Below are 19,807 nucleotides of genomic sequence, written 5' to 3' on the forward strand. Positions count from 1 at the left end.
CTATAGGGGAAGATGCCCGGGATCAGCCAGGAAACCCTCTGCCTGAAAAGCATGTGCTCTGCTATGGAGCTCTGGTGCATCCCAGTATACAGTGCACCTATTTTTTACCATTGCATGACAAAGTACATGTAAACATGCTGTGAATCAAGTTGTACATAGTTTCTTGCAGCCAAATCTTAGGAAAAATAGGAGGGATTTACTAGAAAAGCACAACCATGCTTCAGAGGTAGACAGATTGTAGGGTTCAAGCTGATTTAGGGAACCTAAGACAAAGCAGCCACCAATCATATTACATTCAACTATTATAATAAGCTCTTTGCATGCTGGATATGCTTTGAGGTGTGTGATGCTGGGCAGGGGAAACAGGAAATGCCCCAATTAACTAAATCCAATAAACTGAAGCTCAGTCCAGATAAGACAGAGGCAATGTTAGTGGATGGTTCCCTAGACCAGATAGGTGGAAGACTGCCTGCTCTTGATAGGGTTTCTGTCAGGGAACTGCCATCGGAACTAGAGGAGCAAACTAGAGGAGCAAACTCATGAGCTTCCTCCAGAACCTTGAAGTAAATTGTTTCCCGCGATCTGAGAAGACCCTTGAGGGAGCTGCATGCAGCCTGAAGATGTGATCCACAAACAATCTGGCTGTTTCCTCTGCCGTCACCGCATGTGAGCAAGCTATGAAATGGCACATTTTTGTCAGTAGATCGACTACTACCATGTCTGCTGTCTTCCCCCTTGATTTGGGCAAATCTGTCATAAAATCTATGGACACCACCTCCCAGGGTCTTCCCGGCGTGGGTAAGGGTTCCAGTAACCCTGCAGGGGCCACCCTCTCCCCCTTTGCCCTCTGGCAGCGGTCGCACCCCCGTACGTACTCCCGTACATCTTCCCTTACCCTTGGCCACCAGAACTGCCTGGTGACAAGCAGCATGGTCTTATGCTGACCAAAGTGCCCCACTGTTCGGTTGTCGTGGAGTTGTTTGAGTACCCTTCCCCTCAAGGTCTCCCCCGGTACGTACAGCGCTCCCTTATAGTACAGTACGCCTTCCTTTTCCTCAAACTCTCCAGGGTTTTCCCTTCCTTCCCGTAGTTCCCTGATTTTAGTTTGGGCGAACTCGTCGTCTCTGGTAAGACCGGCCAGTTCTCGTTTCCCAACCAACACTCCCCCACACACCCATCTGTCCTCGGGGAACACGTGTCGGACTTCCGGCGGTCCCTCTCCTTCCATGTACTCCGGCTTCCGGGAGAGAGCATCGGCTCTAACGTTCTCCTCTCCCGGCACATACCGGTTCGCGGTCATACACCGTGTAGTTTTGCTCCTGCATTTCCCGGTTGACATGGCGTACAGCTTACCCACCGGCAGCTGAGCCCCTGGGAGTAAGTTGATTTGGCAGTCAAAGGGCCTATGGGGGGGTAGTCTATCCGCCTCCTTCTCGCTGAAGACCTCCTGCAGGTCAGCATATTGTGGTGGCACCTCCCCTTTTGGCTCCACAGCCATCCCAGCCACCCTGGCCACGGGCATCCTTGGGTTCTCTCCCCCCCCCAGACAGTGTTCCAAGCAGTAAGATGACCCAAAGGTGACTGACCGCTGATGCCATGCCACTACTGGATCATGCAGTGACAGCCAGCTCATCCCCAGTATTATTGGGGGTCCTGCCAGTGTGGCTACGTGAAAGGCAATGGTCTCTGTGTGCCTGGAAACCCTCATTCTCATTGGTGGGGTCTGGTGCATCCCCTCCCCTCCCAGAAGTTCCCTGCCATCGATGGTTGTCACTTGCAAGGGAAACTCCAGAGGCAGCAGGTGGAGTTGGTGCTCTAGAGCGAAGTTCTTGCTGAAGAAATTGCAGGAACTGCCTGAATCCAGCAGCCCCTTCACCTTGACTGGGTGCCCATTTGGGACTTCTAGCACCACTTCTATGGCTATAGCTGCCTTGGGAGGGTCTGGTTGGGGCACTTCTATTGGTTGTTGGCTTGGCTGCTGCCCCCGCTGATTGGCAGCCAAGCGTGGCCGTTTCCCTGAGCTTGCTCCGTTTCCCCCTCCCCCTCACAGCCAGCAGCTCCCACCATCCCTTGCCAGGCCTTTCTTTGAGGGCGGACCCTGGCAAAATGTCCTGGCCGTTGGCAGAGGAAACACGTCTTGTTGGTTTTCCAATCCTTTCCCTCCCTCTTGCGCCCTTCAGTGGAGTTTGAAACCTCGCGCACGCGCTCTCCATCTATTTCCATTGGCTCAGCCGGCTGGGAAGGCTGCCTCGGTATTTCAGGAATGCGGTAGTCATGGCAACATTCCCCTCTCCCTTCGCGCTTCTCCTGAGCCCGCGCTTCCTGTCTTATGCCAATTGCAAGCACAGCCTTGGTCAGCTGATCCATCGACTGCGGGCGGGGCGCGCGGGAAAGCTCATCCTTGACCTTTGGGGACAACCCCTTCTCAAACAACATCTGAATGGGTTCAGCGTCCAGATCCCACCCAAGCCGGTGGATTAACATCGCAAAACGCGACCAGTAGTCTCTAACTGATTGGCTCCCCTGCTTGCACCCCATCAATTCCCGTCGAACCACATTTTGCTCCACTTCACTGGAATACATTGCATTCATCGCCTGAAAAAATTTCCTAAGGTCCTTCAAGGCGGCATTTTGCGTTGCCATTAGGGGCCTGATCCATTCCCGGGCCCCATCCTGTAGATGCCCAACAATATAGGCCACCCTCTCCCCATCATCCGCAAAGTCATCATGCTGCAGTTCCAAAGCGTACTCTATTTCCGTTCGGAACGCGTTGTAGTCCTGGGGCTTCCCCCAAACTTGTGTACCAGTCCCGGTACCTTCCTTGCGATAGGGTTGGGGCTGACCTTGGTATCCTGAGCCCGCCGTTCGTCCAGCCGCGCCATCAGCAGAGCCACATGCTGTTCCAAATCTTGGTTCCTCTCCACCAGATTTTGCACTCCAGCTGCTCGCTTCGTGGCGCCGGCTTCTCCGGTTTGACTCATTATGCTCCCCCGGCTGTCGCTGCGCACAAGCAACTTCAGGGACTGACGGATTGCTGTAATGGTTTTAGGGGTTGCTTGTGCGTAAGTTACCGCCGCTCTGGGCTAGGTTGCCTGGTTAAACCTTTTCTGTCTGGACAGCCATTATCTCCGTGGCTGTTCAGTCGCTAGCAGAATCCGTCAGTGGGCGTTTCTTGAACCTCTTCCAGCAAAGAAATTATTTGACGCCAAGTCGCCGCCTACTCTCCCTGCGCGGAAGTCTTCTGCGCAGGGTGGGTGTGGGCAGCGGAGGACCCGTGCTCTCCTCGCTGGTCTCCTGCGAGGAGTCCTGGAGCCTCCTCTCCGCTTCCCCCATCGGCCCCCCTCTATCCTTGGTGTTACGCTGATTTTCTTCCCCGGCCGGAGAACCCCCTCTCTCCCTGCTTGGCCCTTCTCCAGCATCGCTGTGGAGCCTTGCCTCCTCTAGTTCCAATGGCAGTTCCCTGACATCCATCTCCCCCCCAGAACCCCCTCCACCCCCGGCCCGACCTTCTGATCCAACTTCGTCCCTGTCCTCGGCCGACGATGCAGGGAATCCCCGGAAGGAGCTGTCGCCATCCTCAGAGGATTCAAAACCCGCTTCCCACCCGCTCTGATCTCTGGTGGGCCTCCCAGTCTGATTCCTCCCCCTCCGACACTTCTCCTCCCTCCTCTTCGGAGGCAGGAAAACCCACAAAGTCCTCCTCGTCGTCTGTGGTTCCAAATTACTCCTCCCAGAATCGCGCTGGTGGTTTTGGTTTATCTGGGAACCGACTGTGGAACTCTTCCACTAGATAACCATCATTGATTGCCTCCGCGGGAACCCACGTGTCTTCTGACCAGGGATCTCCCTCCCAAGCTACCAAGTACTCCACCTTGTGCCCTCGCCACCTGGAATCGAGTATTTCCGTGGCTTGGTTGTGGTGTTCCCTCTCCTCTACTTGCGGGTGTGTGGTGACTTCTCCCTCCCGTCCCGGGAATTCCCGCCCCTCCCTGTACGGAGAGAGTAAGGACCTATGGAACACCGGGTGTAACTTCATGCTGTCAGGCAGCTTGAGCTTGAATGCCACGGGGTTCACCTGCTGTGTTACCTCAAAAGGTCCCAGCCGCCTTGGCTGCAACTTCTTGCACCCTCCCTTAAAGGGTAACCCTCGGGTTGACAACCACACCCGGTCTCCCACCCGTATGGTCTCCCCTTCCCGGCGGTGCTTGTCTGCCTGCCTCTTGTAAATTTCCTTGGCCCGCTCCAAGTTCATCTGGAGTTGCTGGTGCAAGGCTTCCATTTCTTCCACAAACTGCTCTGCTGCAGGTACGCTCCATCCTTCCTCCCCCTCCCCGGGAAGGCCCTGGGGTGACACCCATAATTGGCCATGAACGGGCTCATTCCCGTGGACACGTGTTCAGCGTTATTGTACGCAAATTCAGCCAGCGCTAGTTTCTCTACCCAATCGTTCTGTCTCTTGCTGACGTAGCAGCGTAGGTATTGTTGGAGTATACTGTTCGCTCGTTCCGCTTGCCCGTTGGAGACCAGCGAGGAGAGCACGGGTCCTCCGCTGCCCACACCCACCCTGCGCAGAAGACTTCCGCGCAGGGAGAGTAGGCGGAGACTTGGCGTCAAAGAACTTCTTTGCTGGAAGAGGTTCAAGAAACGCCCACTGACGGATTCTGCTAGCGACTGAACAGCCACGGAGATAATGGCTGTCCAGACAGAAAAGGTTTAACCAGGCAACCTAGCCCAGAGCGGCGGTAACTTGCGCACAAGCAACCCCTAAAGCCATTACAGGTTTCCCTCCTTCTTAAGGAGCAGGTACATAGCTTGGGGGTACTGCTGTGTCCACTGCTGTTGTTTGAGGCTCAGGTGGCCTTCTGTCAGCTTCGGCTGGTGGCCCAGCTGCATCCCTCTCTGGACAGGGAGAGCCTAACTTCTGTGGCCTACATTCTGGCAACCTCCAAGCTGTATTGCTGCAATGCGTTATGCGTGGGGCTGCCATTACAAAATGCAATGGCCAGATCACTCACCAGAACAATTTGAGCATATAACACATATAATCTGGCACAATTGCACTGGCTGCTGATTAGCTTCTGGGCCCAATTCAAAGTGCTGGTGTTGACCTTACAGAGATCAGGACCTCAATACCTTAAGGACTGCCTCTCCCCATACGAACCAATCTAGACCCTGTGCTTGTCATCTGTGGCCTTTCTTTGTGTGCCTTCTCCCTGAGAGTTTTGGAGGGTGGCAGCAAGAGAACAGGCCTTTTCTGTGGTGGCTTGATTGTGGAATGCTCTCCCCAGAGAGCCGCACCTGGCACCATCGTTACATGTCTTTAGGCACCAGGCAAAAACATTCTTCTTTACCCAGGCCTATGGCTATTAAATATTCTATGGCCTGTGAAAGGGGGGGCGACTATTATTATGATGACTATTTTATTATTAGGCTGTCTGTCTGTATGCTTTTTACTGTGTTTTTATCATTGATGTTCTGTAATGTGTTTTTAATGTTGTACTGCACCCTGGGACATTTTGATAAAGGGTGGTATATCAATTGAATAAATCATAATCCCAGTGGTGCAGCGGTAAAACTGCTAGCATATTTGCAGACCTATGCAGGGTCCGGTATGGTTTCAGATTAAATGGGGACCTGCATGTTGAGATTCCTGCATTGCAGGGGGTTGGACTAGATGATCCTCGGGGTCCCTTCCAAATCTACGTTTTTATGATTCTATGAACAACATACATGGAAAGTGGAATTTTGCAAACCTTTGTGTTTAAGTGGTGGTATGGGGGTGTCTTGTTTTAATTCATAAACCATTTCATGCTCATCTCAGGGACCTTGTACAGAAATGGTAACACTAGACAGCTGTCGTTTCCTTAATAAGATTAAAATTAAGAAATTAGTTTGCTGACTTTAATCTGCCATTTAACCCTGTAAACCACCTGGGACCTGCTCTGCTGCCAACACTTTGCATTCTGAATTTAAAAATTGTATCTCTGAACCTGAGCCGACAACATTTCTGAATATATTCTAATTATCGCTGTCTGAGGTTAACAAGCTTATACTGCTGGTTTTCTGCCTCCATGTTGTAGCATAGAATAAATGACAGAATTTGCCTTTGCCGCCTTGGTGAAGTTCCTGAAGTTATACCACTTGGGGAATGGATGCTTGTGTGAGTTGGCTTTAGAAATGTTGCAGTAAAACAGCCAATGTGTGGACTTTAATTCAAGATAAACAATTAAAAACATTTTCAAATAAATTTATTTTTCAAACTGTATGTGTTTTAAATTTATTTTTTGTGTTAAGCAAAAAAATAGAAGAAGTTCTTTATTAATAAATGACAAATCTTGATTGAATGATTTTTAAGAACAAAGCATTTTAGTTATCCTTTATAGGCAGGATATGTTGATGGGCAGCTGACTCACCCAGATTCAAATAAACGGTTGGATAACCACACTGCCGAGTTACTATTGGAACAATGCCTTGTTTTTTGTTTCACAAATTTAATTTCTATGAAATATTTCTCTCCTGCCTTTTGAGCATGTGATTTCTAAGGTTGTGCAGAAATAAAATGCTAACATAATAGCATGTTGTAAAAAATGGAAGCTGGCTACTTTAAAAATGGTAGGCAGAAATCCACACAGAAGTGGGAATAATAAAATATCCTTAAACATCTGTGGAAGTTTTGTTTAACCTAATATCCAAATGTCAAAGCTGGCTCCAGGTTTGCGCAGGCCCAGTCTGGGCAGTGTTCCCTGTCAGTGGGCCATGATGGACTTGCTGAGTGGCTGTCTCTGGACACCCTTTTTATTTCCCATAATGCTCCAGAACAGTGTTGACTCTATTATGGGAAATGAAAAGAGTGGCTAGATCCAGCTGTTTGGCACTGCTTGGAGTCCCCAGATTTTGCAGGGGGGGTTAAGGGAGGCCAAGGTCAGGTGGCATCCGTGGGCACTTTCAGGGCAGCTGTTCTTCCAAAAGGCACAGCTGCCTGGTAAATCAGCGGATTGAGTTGCAAGACATTATCTCTGGTTGACAACCAGTTTACCTCTGAAGGTGGGGGCACACAAAATGAGACCTACTCTGAAGTTGTCAGGAATTGGGCAGGTCTGGTAGAAGAAAGGCAACTGGGCAAAAGGAAGGACATAACCTTTCCTATAGGAATCTTGACAAATAATCCAATCACAGTCCCTGCTGACAAGCAAGTATATACCTCGCATTTGCTCAAATGTCTGGTGGTCACTGTAGATGTAAGATTTGCTTTAACTATCTAGCCTTCCATGGGTGTAGACAAGGAGGGACAGCTGCCCCCCCAATCAAGTAAATCAGTACAAAATACTTAACCAACTAAGGTTCTGCCCCGCCCCCAACATAAATTCTGGCTTCGCCCATGTACCCATCCCTATCTTGAGGGCTCTGGATGGGTTGCAACATCTTTAAAACCCATGAACAAGGCAACAGTTTACTAATCTCAACATGGTTAAAGTAAAACAATTCCGGTGCTCGCTTCGGCAGCACATATACTAAAATTGGAACGATACAGAGAAGATTAGCATGGCCCCTGCGCAAGGATGACACGCAAATTCGTGAAGCGTTCCATATTTTTTCATTTGCCCGATAATAAATGTTGGAAATGTAAAGAGACTGAAGGTACATTCTTTCACCTTTGGTGGACATGCCCAAGGATTAAGACTTTCTGGGAGATGATCTACAATGAAATGAAAAAGGTATTTAAATATACCTTTCTGAGGAAACCAGAGGCCTTTCTCCTGGGCATGGTCGGCCAATTGGTGCCAAAGAAGGATAGAAATTTATTTATGTATGCTACAACAGCAGCAAGAATACTTATTGCAAAGTATTGGAAGACACAAGATCTACCCACCTTGGAAGAATGGCAGATGAAGGTGATGGACTACATGGAACTGGCGGAAATGACTGGCAGAATCCGAGACCAGGGAGAAGAGTCGGTGGAGAAAGATTGGAAGAAATTTAAAGACTATTTACAGAAACATTGTAAAATTAATGAATGCTAGAAGGATGTTGGAATGGTGTTATGTGGTTTTAGCAGAAATGTTATAAAGGATTAGGAAAAAACTGACTGTTAATTGGTGAAAGGAGGGAAAGTAAAGTTACATTATATTAAGATAAATTACAGGACAAAAATTTGAAAAGATGGAAAGGATTTGCTGAAACAGATAATCGAACTAGAATACAAAAAAGGGAGGTGTGAGGAGGTCCAGGAAATAAGCTAATGAAAGATAAGTTATGGGAAGATTCGCTGTGTTGTTGTTTTTAATGGATTTTATTTTTCTGTGTTTTTTTTCTTTTTCTCGTTCTTTTTTTTTTCCTTATTGTGATGTGTTGTATTGTTTTTGTTTAATATGGTGTTTTTTACTTTTTCTTTCTGTAACCTTTAAAACTTTAATAAATATTATTTTTTAAAAAATAAAAAAAATAAAGTAAAACAATTCCGATACTGCTTTCCTTTTGGCTACAAGAAGCCATAGCACAAACAGAAACTTGGCCATGGATTTTAAATGTTCCTCTTGTTCTTCTTCCTCTTCCTCTTCCTCTTCTTCTTCCTCCTCCTCTTCTTCTTCTTCTTTTTAAGTCAACAAATGATTCCTGATACTCCTGTTTGACAGGGATATGTCTGCTCTTTTATCTGCTCTTTCCTAAAGAAGAATTGCTAGAATATGCTCATCGTCTCCCAACCTGACCTCCTGGCACTACATAGCACGGCAGAAGGATGACAGAAAGATTTGGATTCCTGTTCACAGGAGAGAAAAGATAAAACTGGAGGGTGACAATAAGAAGATCTGTCCTCTCCTTGGTCTCTCCTCTTCCTGCCCAGCTTTGTCTTCTTTTTTCTTTTTTTAAAAGTATGTCCACAATTTTATTCAGGTAAAAACCTATTTTGGTGCTAGAACATTATATAAGCAGCTACCGATCCACCCAAAATAATTGTTGTCACCAAGAGTTTTTCCAGAGAAAACAGCATGACATGTGTGTACACAACACAACCTTACATCAGTTGTTCCAAAATGCAATTTTGCAATCTATATATTCCTTGTTTGTTCTCTGTTTACTAACATCACACACTCAAAACAAAAGCTCTCTGTACAAAAACAGATTAATAGCACCAATTAACCTCCTGGTTTGGAGAAACACAGGAGAGCAGACCTGGGCAAAAACATGCCCAATGATGCTTCCCTCAATTCCTTTTTTTTAAATGCTTTTTTATTAAATTTCCCACAAACAACAAATAAAACAATCTTTTACAATCAACATTTTGTGTCATCTTATTTACATTGCGTATCTTCACGCCGCGACTTCCTTCCTTCCCTGCATCGGTTTTCTTAAAACATATCTTCTTTTGTAGATTCTTACTGACCTTCTATACACATCACAGGATTTATGTTAACCCTGCCGTAGTTTTTAAACTTCTACAGTTATTTCTTATATATATATATTTCCACAAATTTACCCCACTTTTCTTCGAACTTTGTACCTTTTTGGTCTCGAATTCTATATGTCATTTTAGCTAATTCTGTGTACTCAAAAAATTTGGCCTGCCATTCTATTATCGTTGGGGTCTCCTGTAATTTCCATTTTTGGGCCACAAGTATTCTGGCTGCTGCAGTAGCATATTGAAATAATTTATGGTCTTCCTTTTTTACTTCCTTCCCTATTATCCCTAATAAAAAGATTTCCGGTTTTTTCGGAAATGTGTACTTGAAAAGTTTTTTCAATTCATTATATATTAGGTCCCAAAACTTTTTCATCTTTTCGCAATCCCACCACATGTGGTAGAGATCCCCATCTTTTAATTTACATTTCCAACAGGCTTTATTGTTCAATTTATACATTTTGGCCAATTTGACCGGGGTAATATACCACCGGTACATCATTTCCCCCAAATTCTCTCTTAAGGTTGAGCATGCTGTAAATTTCATCCCTTCGTTCCATAGTTTAGTCCATTTCATAGAATCATAGAATCATAGAGTTGGAAGAGACCACAAGGGCCATCGAGTCCAACCCCCTGCCAAGCAGGAAACACCATCAGTGCACTCCTGACATATGGTTGTCAAGCCTCTGCTTAAAGACCTCCAAAGAAGGAGACTCCACCACACTCCTTGGCAGCAAATTCCACTGTCGAACAGCTCTTACTGTCAGGAAGTTCTTCCTAATGTTTAGGTGGAATCTTCTTTCTTGTAGTTTGGATCCATTGCTCCGTGTACGCTTCTCTGGAGCAGCAGAAAACAACCTTTCTCCCTCCTCTATGTGACATCCTTTTATATATTTGAACATGGCTATCATATCACCCCTTAACCTCCTCTTCTCCAGGCTAAACATGCCCAGCTCCCTTAGCCGTTCCTCATAAGGCATCGTTTCCAGGCCTTTGACGTTCCAGTTTGTCAGTGTCCTTCTTGAACTGTGGTGCCCAGAACTGGACACAGTACTCCAGGTGAGGTCTGACCAGAGCAGAATACAGTGGCACTATTACTTCCCTTGATCTAGATGCTATACTCCTATTGATGCAGCCCAGAATTGCATTGGCTTTTTTAGCTGCCGCGTCACACTGTTGGCTCATGTCAAGTTTGTGGTCAACCAAGACTCCTAGATCCTTTTCACATGTACTGCTCTCAAGCCAGGTGTCACCCATCTTGTATTTGTGCCTCTCATTTTTTTTGCCCAAGTGCAATACTTTACATTTCTCCCTGTTAAAATTCATCTTGTTTGTTTTGGCCCAGTTCTCTAATCTGTCAAGGTCGTTTTGAAGTGTGATCCTGTCCTCTGGGGTGTTAGCCACCCCTCCCAGTTTGGTGTCATCTGCAAATTTGATCAGGATGCCCTTGAGTCCATCATCCAAGTCGTTGATAAAGATGTTGAATAAGACTGGGCCCAAGACAGAACCCTGTGGCACCCCACTAGTCACTCTTCTCCAGGAGGAAGAGGAACCATTGATGAGCACCCTTTGGGTTCGGTCAGTCAGCCAGTTACAAATCCACTGAGTGGTAGCATAGTCAAGACCGCATTTTACCAGCTTCTTTACAAGAATATCATGGGGCACCTTGTCAAATGCCTTGCTGAAATCAAGGTAGGCTACATCCACTGCGTTCCCTTCATCTACCAGGCTTGTAATTCTGTCAAAAAACGAGATCAGGTTAGTCTGACATGACTTATTTTTCAGAAATCCATGCTGACTATTGGTGATCACAGCATTCCTTTCTAGGTGCTCACAGACTGTTTGCTTAATGATCTGCTCCAGAATCTTCCCTGGTATTGATGTCAGACTGACTGGGCGGTAATTATTTGGGTCTTCTCTTTTCCCCTTTTTGAAAATAGGGACAACATTTGCCCTCCTCCAGTCTGCCGGGACTTCGCCTGTTCTCCAGGAATTCTCAAAGATGACTGCCAGTGGTTCTGAAATCACATCTGCCAGTTCTTTTAATACTCTTGGATGCAGTTCATCTGGCCCTGGAGACTTGAATACATCTAGACTAGCCAAGTATTCTTGTACTATCTCCTTAGTTATTCTGGGCTGTGTTTCCTCTGCTGAATCATTTGCTCCAAATTCTTCAGGTCGGGCATTGTTTTCTTTATCGGAGAAGACTGAGGCAAAGAAGGCATTGAGGAGTTCAGCCCTTTCTGTGTCCCCTGTTTGCATTTCACCATCTTCTCCTCTGAGTGACCCCACTGTTTCTTTGTTCTTCCTTTTGCTACGAACATACCCATAAAAGCCTTTTTTGTTGCTTTTAACCTCTCTAGCAAGCCTGAGTTCATTCTGTGCTTTAGCTTTTCTGACTTTGTGTCTACACGTGCTGGCTATTTGTTTGAATTCCTCTTTGGTGGTTTCCCCCCTTTTCCATTTTTTGTACACATCCTTTTTTAATCTTAACTCAGTTAAAAGTTCTTTAGATAGCCACCCTGGTTTCTTTAGGCACCTTCCATGTTTCCGTCTCATTGGTATTGCCTGAAGTTGTGCTTTTACTATCTCCCTCTTAACAAACTCCCAGCCATCATGAACTCCCTTTCCTTTTAGTATTACTGTCCAAGGGATCTCACCCAGCACTTCCCCAAGTTTTATGAAGTCGGCTTTCTTAAAGTCAAGAAATTGAGTCCTAGTATGCTTGGCTGCTCCTTTCCGCTGTATAGTAAACTTCAGAAGAGCATGATCACTCGCGCCTAATGATCCTTCCACTTCTACCGCACTAACCAGGTCATCAGCATTGGTTAGGACCAGATCTAAAATGGCTGTTCCTCTTGTTGCTTCTCCCACTTTCTGGACAATGAAGTTGTCTGCAAGGCCAGTGAGGAATCTGTTTGACCTTATGCTCTTGGCTGAGTTTGACATCCAACAAATATCCGGGTAATTGAAGTCCCCCATTACTACTATCTCCCTTCCTTTTGCATGCTTGGCCATCTGTTCCAGGAAGGCATCATCTATGTCCTCCGTTTGGCTTGGGGATCTATAGTAAACTCCCACAATGAGGTCACTGTTATTCTTCTCTCCCTTAATTTTGACCCAAATGCTCTCACTTGGGCTTTGAGGTTCTAAATCTTGGATCTCTTCACAGGTATACACATCCCTGACATATAACGCCACTCCTCCTCCTTTCTTGTCTGGTCTGTTTCTCTGAAATAGATTGTATCCCTCCATTATTACATTCCAATCGTGGGACTTATCCCACCAGGTTTCAGTGATGCCTATTATGTCATATTTAGTTTGCTGTACCAAGAGCTCAAGCTCATCTTGTTTATTTCCCATGCTTTGCGCATTAGTATACAGACATTGAAGTCCATTAATCATTCCCCCGTGTCTCTTATTTAAGGATTTTTTCCTCCCACCACTAGGTCTGCGTGCTGTTTGCTCCATTTGGTCTATGACATTTGGATGATCATCTTCATCAATTGATAGACTCCTACCTTCAGGAGCACTGTTTCCAAGATGTCTATTTGATATTTTGACTTTTTCTCACTGAATCCCTTTTTTTTTTTAATCCTCTTTTACTAAACTATTTACCTGATGGTATTGTAACCATCCTGTAAGCCCATCTTTTATTTCCTCATATGGTTTAATTTTCCACCTGTACTCTGTTTTCACTAATATATCTTCATAAGTTATTCTCTTTCCCTCCATATTTATTTTTTTAGTTATTAACACATCTGTCGGGGATAACCACCAGGGTGTAGTTCTCTCTAGCAAGTTTTTATTTTTGTCCCATACGTCGTATAAGGCCCCCCCTGAAGATGTGGTTTGTAAAACCTTTGTGTATTTTCACCTTGTTATGCCATAGATAAGAATGCCATCCGTATCTATTATTATATCCTTCAAGGTCCAATAAATCAATATTTTTAAAAATTATCCATTCTTTTATCCAGCATAAACAAGGTGCTTCATAGTATAACCTCAAGTTTGGTACAGAGAACCCTCCTCTCTCCTTCTTATCTGTCAATAGTTGAAATTTAATCCTAGGGCTCTTTCCTTGCCAAATGAATCTTGATAGAGTTTTTTGCCAATCTTAAACTGGAATGTCCCTTTGATCACAGGTATCATTTGAAAGAGAAACAACATCTTCAGTAAGATATTTGTTTTAATTGCAGCTAATCTTCTGCTCCAGGATAGCTTTAATCTGTTCCAAATGCCCAGGTCCTTTTTAATCCCTTTCCACACTGGCGTATAATTATCACTAAATAAATTAATATTTTTCATCGTAAGGCAAATCCCTAAATATTTTACTTTTTTCATCGCATTAATTCCAAATTTTTGTTCCAGTTATTCTGTCTCATTCTTATCCAGGTTTTTAAACATCATTTTAGTCTTTGTTTTATTTAACTTAAATCCGGACAGTTTACCAAATTCCTCTAATTCCTCTAATGCTTTCCCGACACTTGTTCGTGGTTCCTCTAAAAATAAAACCAGATCATCAGCACAGGCCTTCAATTTAAACCCTGCCCAGCTTTGTGAACCACTTGGAGGAGGCAGGTGGGGTCAGAGCCACAAAGGTCAGGGGCACACACTCCCCAAAGTCAATTTGCCAACCTCTACCTTCATGTACATCACGTTTGCCTTTTAACTGAAGGAACTGCTGCGACCTTTGCAAATTACTGCATCAGCTGTGCCCAAAGTGCCAGAAAGCATATGTTGCCACAAAAAAGAAGAAAAGTTTTCAGAAGGCCTAAATGGTTGACAATCATATAGCAGTTTGTTCTGCTTGACTGCTGTCTGACATCTAGTTTAGTCATTTATAACTGTACGCAGCTTAGTACAAAATAGCTGCCTTTGTGTTCTTTCCACACTCTTAAGAGGTGTAAATGGCTCCCTAAACTATGGAATAAGTCCCAGTTGTCTGTAAGGTGATTGGTTATGACCTTTTGTATTCTCAAAAGTCATTCAGGTGCATTGGCAAGGTTCTGTTTTTTTGTTGGCTTTTGTTTTGTTTTCCTGTTTCCTCTTTTGTCACATTGCACCACTTCCCAGGTGATGCCTTTATGAACTGGTCCCAGCTGAGCACTGTCAGTTAGACAGGAAGATGGTGCTCATGTACCCTTGTCGCTGGTGATTTTTCAACAGAATTGACCATTGATTGTCTCTTCCCTAATGCTACATTTATTGTAAAAGATGGTTACATGGCAATGTCAAAATGCTAGAAATGTCTGCTATGATCATTTGCAGATGCTCTTTTATTAAGGATTAGTAAAACATGTATCACTTTAAGGGCTTTTGTATACATACGGAGCCACGTGTGTTTCACCCTTTACCTTGTTATGCCCTGTACAAAGAGGCTGCACTTTTAATGAATCTTAGCTTTCAGAGTTTTTGTTTTATGCTTAAATTTCGGCCACAGGGCAGCTGTTGAGACTGCCATGGACAGGCAGAATATTTATTTATACCTTTAATGGGTAAAGGTAAAGGGACCCCTGACCGCTAAGTCCAGTCGTGGACGACTCTGGGGTTGCGGCGCTCATCTCACTTTACTGGCCGAGGGAGCCGGCATACAGCTTCCAGGTCATGTGGCCAGCATGACTAAGCTGCTTCTGGCGAACCAGAGCAGCACACAGAAACGCTGTTTACCTTCCCGCACTTTGACGTGCTTTTGAACTGCTAGGTTGGCAGGAGCTGGGATCGAGCAACAGGAGCTCACCCCATTGTGGGGATTCAAACCACCGACCTTCTGATCAGCAAGCCCTAGGCTCTATGGTATAAACCACAGCGTCACCCGCATCCCATAATGTGTATATTGCCCAAATACCATAGATTCCGGCGTATAAGGCGACTTTTTAACCCCAGAAAAGAGGTTAAAAAGTTGGGGCTCGCCTTATACGCTGGGTATGGGTGGCGCAGAGCGGAGCCCCCCCCCCCCCCCGTTGCTGCTTTGGAAGCAGCAGCAGCGAGCGGCAGGCTCAGCTCCGCGCCAGGCGGCTTTCTCCTGGCACGAAGCTGCCCAGCATATTAGGCGACTGGGCTTATAAGACAAATCCCCAAATTGCAGCTGCTAATTTGGAGGGTCGTCCAATGTGCCCAGTCACCTAATACACCGGAATCTACGGTAATAATGTCCTCTGAGTGGTAACTTTTTATAGAAAGAACCACACTGTTCCAAAATGAGCCCACATTGCTCTATGAACATAGGGATCATGCTTCATGTGATCGTCTTAAAGAATAAAGGTTTACACTCTCAAATTTTAGGATGTTGTGTGCATTGCAAACAATTACCCCATTTAAATAGGCTGCATCTGAGGGACAGGTGAGAAAACAAGAGCCGCAAGTACAGCTTGCCTCCTTCCCTTGCAGAAGAGTTGCCGTCTGCCGCCATTCCACAGGGCCACATTGCAGGAGAGATGAGCCACAGCAACCACCTTCAGCTGCTGAGCAGCGACTCCTGGCCGTGGTGACAGTGCTCTTATTATTCACATCATCATCAGGCTGGACCTGTGGAGAAGCAGCCCAATAATCATGGATCTCTCTCCCTTTGTATATTTACCTAAGAATCTTACCAAAGTATTTTAAGTAGTTTGCTAGACCTTTGAGGGCCACATTTAACTTCATCTTTTTATCTGGAAATTCATTTTTTTTATTTTATGGGTTCTTTCTTTCCTCCTGTTGTGTTCCATATTCAGAATTTGCTTTGTCCTTTGGCTGCGGTCTGCTGTTGGCATAAAAGTCAAGCTCAAAAGATGTCCCACAGAACTATTGATTTATATCACCTTGATTGGCAATTTTCCCTTAAGATGATTAAAATTTCACTTTATCTCTTAGGTCACTCTGCAGTACAATAAACGCTTATCACCTGGCCTGCAGTAACTGTGTGGAAAACTGCACCTATGTTTTGTTCAGCAACAAGATTACATTTTTAATGGACCTGTTGATGCACCAGTTAATGGTATGTAATGCTTTAACTTTGAATTAACTGTGTTAGTGCCATAGTGGTGACTAGAAATACCTGATATAACTGGACCACTTACATCATGGATGTTGTGTTTACTTGATTTTACCAATGTGATGTGCGGACATTTGTATCTTCCTCTGACATGTAAAAAGGAGCAGAATTGGGAGCTTGCAAGTTTGAGGAGGGCAGCAAAGCGAAGGAGGGGCTCAAACCACAGCCCCCTAATCTGTAAAGTAAGAGGCAACATTTTAGAAAAAAGGACATTTGCGTGAGGGGACTTATTCTTATTCTTATTAATAATAACACTAATTACATTTATCAGTTGGTTTATACAGTAAAATTTCTCAAAGCAACTTGACAAGGTAAAATACAGCATATAAAGCAGTTTATACCAATGAACAATACAAAATGTGTAAAATGCTCACCCAACAACATATTAATAGGAATAATTCGTACCCACCCCACAATAGATGAGCACCACCATAGGAGACAACACAAATTAGCTTGGGTATACAATAAAAGTCCTAGCCTGTTGCCTAGAGGCTGACAAGGACGGCACTAGGCATGTTTCCCTGGGGAGAGCATTCCACTGACGGGGGCCCCCACTGTGGTCAGGGGTTGAAGCCATCTCACGTTCACTGCTTGCTGCCACATAACTTCCCTCTAACTGCTTCCACTTGGTCCAGCTAGGGGATAAGTGGCAAAAGGAGACACTCGGTAAGGAGACAAATGTTTAGGGGCAGGGGTGCATTTGCCTGAAAGAAAGCTAACGTCCGCTTTGTACATGTTGGGTTTGTTGCCCTCTCACGTAGTTGAAATCTTGGAATTCACATGGTCTATTCTGCATTCTGTTTTTATTACATGAAAATGCATCATTCTGCATCTTAACAGGTTTTGCAAATAGGGGGGGGGGTGGAAGAGAAAGACAGATACATTTTAATGGGGAAACTTTTAACTTTCACTTAATTTCAGATGTCATTAAATATTTTATTAGAAACTCATTTTTAATTCATAGTAACCTCCTTATCATGAGATATTTAGTCTAGGACTGCTACTTATAAATGGTGTGTATATGTTTTCATGAGCCAAGCAGTTTGTTAATTGAAAAGTTATGTATGTGCCTTGAATAATTTACATTGCACAGTTAGAACCAACACGCCATAGGACAGTTGACAAACACTTAAGAGGAAGCCTTCATTGTCAACAAAAGGAACCTGAACGCAACTTGTAAATTCTGTTTTTCATTTGTCACTTGGTCATTTGCCTTCCTCCAGCTCTTTCCTGGAAGAACTGAGGTATACAATTTGAGCTTGCTTACATTTAGCTCTCTGTTGTACGTAGGAAGCCACAGTATGGTTGTACGTCCTCTGCTGAATGCACAAGATACTTGTTTGAGCAATTAAAGTATAAAAGAGGTCCACCAGCAGTTAATATGGTTTGATGTCAAAGGCCTATTACTGGGCTCAGATTTCATTCGTTATAATTAGTTCTCTTTTGCATCTGGCTTGGGTTGGTGAATCTGGGGTCCCAGTAAAAGGCACATAGTTCCCATAAGCCTGAAGTCTGTCCTTTCCTGGAATAGGCATTCAAACCCTTTGTTTAGATGAAGAGGCAAAACTCTTCCACTCAAAAACGAACTCACGCCAGTTCCTTCATCAAGAATCAGCCTCAGTGGCCATAACCTTTTCCCCAGATGGGCCTAGACCAGGGAGCTTCCACAGATTTGCTTACATCAGAGCAGCAGATCCTGTGGACCATTTCCAACTTCTGACACTTGGAGCAGCATCCAGTTATCTGCTGGCTCGTTGTTTTCCTTGACTCAACAGTCCTCTTTTCGTCTAACCACTTTAATGCTGACATTTGCTATATCAAAGACATGCAATGCAGTCCCAAGCACATTTACTCAGAAGCAAGCCCCTCTGTGTTCAGTAGGTCTTATGCCCCAGTGAATGTATATTGGATTGCACCTTTATCCACTGAGACAAAAGCGTCCACTGGAATGAATGCCTGTAGGGTTTTTGTGAACTTATTGCTGAAGGGAAAGTTTAGTGAAACAAATCAGTGAATGTTCTATTGTGTGCATGAATTGAGCCACTAAGTGTCCCACATTTCTGTAATACGGATTATTGCATAGAAAACTAACATTGGGGGAGTGTGGTGTCAAGGTGTGTTTTTTTCTCTAGTGAAAGAATCAAATAGATTGTAAGAGAGGCTCACTTGTTCTGTTTGAGCAGTAAACTTGAATTGTTAATTTATAACAAGCAGTTGCATCCTATAAAATTTATAGTTACTTTTTGACATTTTCCCTAGAAAGACATGTGTGCATTGCATGATGAAACCTAAAAACTGAATATTTTTAGCAGTGTCTTAAGTTGGGGAGAGGTGGTGGTGATATATTTCAGTACAAATTCTTTTGTGTTTTAAAAAATAGACTCTATGGGGCAGGTTGGATTAATTTATTAATCAAGTGCTCTCAGATAGATCTAATGAGTGTTTCTAAATGTCTTTGGAAACAACAAGCTGAGCAAGTTAGCAAGCAATCTGAGCTTGCCTTGAACCTGGTCTTAGGTGCTTTTGTTCATTCAGTTAGTTGCTTTCCTTTCAGAAGTGTCACTGCCACCGTGGGTTAAATGTTCCCACCACATTTACTAAGCACCAGATTCTTGCTTCCACTGCCTCTTATGTACAGTACCTATTCCTGAACTATATCCAAATTATGGACAAAACCACGCATGACTAGCATACATTTTACCTTGGATTGCATTAATCTAGGAATCTTAATTATTTAGAACAGTTCCTGCAAGATTGGACTTTCCTTCTTTTTATTCACTATGAAATAATGCATTCCATTATTTATTGATGGATTTGATTCACTTTATATCCGCCCTTCCTCCCGAAGGAGCCCAGGGTGCCAATGTATCCCCCCATTCCTCAAAGACGCTCAGGACGGCATCCACCGTTTTCACTCCTCTTTGTCCCCTCCTTTCATTTTATCCTCACAACAACCCTACGAAGGAGGTCAGCCTGAAAGTGACAAGCCCACGGTCAGTGGACCTTCCCAGTCCTAGCGTGACATTCGTAGTCATGATACCACAAAGAGTCACAGTCTGGGATAATTTGAATTTCAAATTTGAGAGCCATCTTGGCAATCCTTTATACTTCAAAGTGTCAGATATGAATAAAACATTAACAATAGTAAATAAAATGCATTGATTGCTAGTTGTTTCTTGTTTTAAGTATCTCTCTGTTTGTAAACTCTCTAAGGAGCATCTGACAATTATTACTTTTTGCTTTCCCTTTTTTGAGTGGCCTTACAGCTAAAGGAGGGTGAATTCTCTTATTGCCACTGCATTTTGTAGCTTAAATTACTTGAATGGAGATGCTTATGTCATATTTCAGATTTGAATAAATTATGGAGCAAAATG

General features: G+C 44.4%; 1 protein-coding gene across 8 annotated transcripts in view; it reads left to right on the forward strand.

Moving 5' to 3' along the window:
• Window positions 1–19,807, forward strand: part of SCAPER (S-phase cyclin A associated protein in the ER) — a 215,371-nt gene that overhangs the window by 133,644 nt on the left and 61,920 nt on the right. For all 8 annotated transcript variants that reach the window (XM_083630088.1, XM_083630090.1, XM_083630089.1 and 5 more), the window contains one exon: window positions 16,253–16,376. In XM_083630088.1, coding sequence (XP_083486214.1) covers window positions 16,253–16,376 — 124 coding nt within the window. The remainder of the gene's footprint in view (window positions 1–16,252; window positions 16,377–19,807) is intronic.

Source organism: Podarcis filfolensis, assembly GCF_964270895.1.
Source record: "Podarcis filfolensis genome assembly, chromosome: 9".
NCBI classification, from domain to species: Eukaryota; Metazoa; Chordata; class Lepidosauria; order Squamata; family Lacertidae; genus Podarcis; species Podarcis filfolensis.